At 35.9% G+C, this 2,296-nt stretch overlaps 1 protein-coding gene across 1 annotated transcript; it reads right to left on the bottom strand.

Moving 5' to 3' along the window:
- Positions 1–257: 257 nt before the first annotated feature.
- Positions 258–1,750, bottom strand: LOC131655064 (putative F-box/FBD/LRR-repeat protein At5g62970). Its single transcript, XM_058924969.1, has 3 exons — positions 924–1,750; positions 645–806; positions 258–573 (listed from the first exon to the last, which is right to left on the bottom strand). The coding sequence occupies exons 1-3, from the start codon at positions 1,662–1,664 to the stop codon at positions 295–297; spliced, it is 1,182 nt and encodes a 393-aa protein (XP_058780952.1). The 5' UTR covers positions 1,665–1,750; the 3' UTR covers positions 258–294.
- Between the last annotated feature and the right edge of the window lie 546 nt (positions 1,751–2,296).

Here is a 2,296-nt window from a genome sequence, read left to right as displayed (position 1 = left end):
TTTGTTTATTTTATCAATTTATCTCATGATTCAACCAACTTGATACTCTCATGATTGTGCAGAACTAATTGAATGAAGATTCTGTTTCTTTTCATGTTTGTTGCAATTTATACACATAAAAAGAAAAGGATAACATGATTTTGCAATCACACTTCATTGCCGGGAAATTATAACATTAACATGGTTTTGCATATATCATGAACATTGAAAGATAACTGCTAGTACACAATTTATAAACTATCTCAGATTTTGGCCCATAGAGAAAAACAAAAACTCCTCCTGAATTATTATTAGTCAAATAAACAGAAGTTTACATGTGGTTGAATTCCTCGTACACAAAGATAATTCCATTAGCATTTGGAGCTTCATTCTTGTATCTACAAATTTCGCACATTGAATTGTCATTGTGTTCAGAACTCTTGAATTCTGGATTACATATTTTACAAATTGAAACTCCCAATTTACACGGCTGTAATTTCTAAGTGAGCATGTTGTAAGATGAGATAAAAAGCATCCTGGAACAATTTCTGGATCCTCCCACGTTTCGTCACAAAAATCTTTCAAAAACTCAACCTGATATACAATTGAAAAATTTTAAAAATATATAAAAGAGAACTAAAATAAATAAAAGTACCAATACTTACATTAGAAACATCATCAATAATAAGAGTTTGAAGCTTGGGGAAATTTTGAAGCAGTTTTATGAGCCAGGTCCATTTCAGCATCCGCATTTCCCACATAAAGTCGAATATAATCTCCATGCGAGTTAAATTGTGAAAAATGCAATCTACTATCGAGGGTTCATCCTACATGAGTTACAAAGACAATATGCATATGTCAGTAGTTCATCTGTGTGGACGTGTCAGTGTCTGGTACCTGAGATATGATATGATATCTGGAGTGATTGAATAAATGATGCATACCACTTCAAGACGGAGATGCTTGACATTATGAAGCCAATTAAGATTAATGTGTATATCAGAAATGTTAGCTCTGATTAAATTGGATAAGCCTGCAACTCCTCGACACCGGCGATCAAGTGTATTTACTATTAAATCCTTCACTTCCAGCTCTTCTAGAAAGGGACATCCAAAAAGAAGTTTGCAGAGAAAATCATGATTGCGGAACGTTACGTTTTCCAGGTGAAGAAATTTGAGCGAAGGAAGATAAACGAACGGAGTTTTATCGAATGTTATCGTCCTCAGTTTCAGAACTATCAACGTCTTCGCAGTGACGGAAGACGAAAACGAGTGACGGAGATCGATAGTTAGGTTTTGAACTTTCCTTTTAAGTGCCGAAGAAACGAAATTGTGGAAATCCTTTTTGGGATAGAGGCGGTGGCGGCATTTGAGGTGGAGAGAAAGGATTGGGAGAGAGGTATCACGATGAGATAAGAAGGAGTAGAAGAAATGGCGAAAGGATAGAGCGTGTGGGAATGTTTTGTCGTCGAAGTGGAGGAGGAGTTGCGAGAGGTAGAGAGGCTTCCATCGCTTTGAGAGGAGGGTTGTGACGGCGGCGTCTTTGATGGGGAGGAATGAGAGGATGTGGTGGAGAATTGAATCGGGGAGAGGGCTGATTCGATCTTTTTGCCGGGAGAGAGTGAGGCGTATCCGCTTGGATATTGCGGCGGTGATGAAGGAAGATTTAGGATTAGAGGAATCCATTGGCGATTGCGATTGGATGAAAGGCGGCTAGGCAAGGCCAAGGCTAAAAGTTTACTTGAGAGAAATTGGGAGTCAACTTGCTCAACTCGTTAACTTGTGTTGTGTGACTTAGTTTTTATAAATTTATAAATATGATTTTTTATTATAGTAATTTGATATATTTTTATGAGGTTAAAGGTAGTGCACTGTCATTCAGTAGAAACAAATCGTTTTGCCATGTCATATAATTTTTTTAAAAATTAAAGTCTGATTTATCCTGATTCATAGTTGTGATTGGTTGACAGTGTAAAACTTTTTCACACTGTCAGTGCATCACCCATTTTCTCTACTTTTATTTAGAATTTAAAGGTAATTCTGAGTAAACTAACTTTACACATACAACCAATCAAAATTCTTATACTTATTATGTCATAATAAATTTTTTAAATTAAAATTATGTTTTAATTGGATACATGATTAACAGTGTATTTTACAATGTCAATGCATATCCTTTTTCTCTTTTATTTAATCATTGAGTTTTAAAAAAAAATCAATTTATAAATTGATCGTACCTGATCAGAAGAATCGTCGTAGGCTGCTCGGACTGGATCTTCTAGGAAGGAGGAGGGGGGGTGTACCTGCAAGGTACTCCA

Source organism: Vicia villosa, linkage group LG3 (assembly GCF_029867415.1).
Source record: "Vicia villosa cultivar HV-30 ecotype Madison, WI linkage group LG3, Vvil1.0, whole genome shotgun sequence".
Lineage (NCBI taxonomy): Eukaryota > Viridiplantae > Streptophyta > Magnoliopsida > Fabales > Fabaceae > Vicia > Vicia villosa.
The sequence above is the reverse complement of the archived record's forward strand: the minus strand, read 5'-3'. Positions and strand labels throughout refer to the sequence as shown.

Excerpts from the sequence above, each read along its gene's own strand:
- LOC131655064 (XM_058924969.1), bottom strand. The coding sequence starts at position 1,664 with ATGGATTCCTCTAATCCTAAATCTTCCTTCATCACCGCCGCAATATCC. Across the intron at positions 807-923 it reads AGCATCTCCGTCTTGAAGTG|GATGAACCCTCGATAGTAGA; the intron begins GTATGCATCATT and ends TAACTCATGTAG. Across the intron at positions 574-644 it reads TTATTGATGATGTTTCTAAT|GTTGAGTTTTTGAAAGATTT; the intron begins GTAAGTATTGGT and ends ATTGTATATCAG.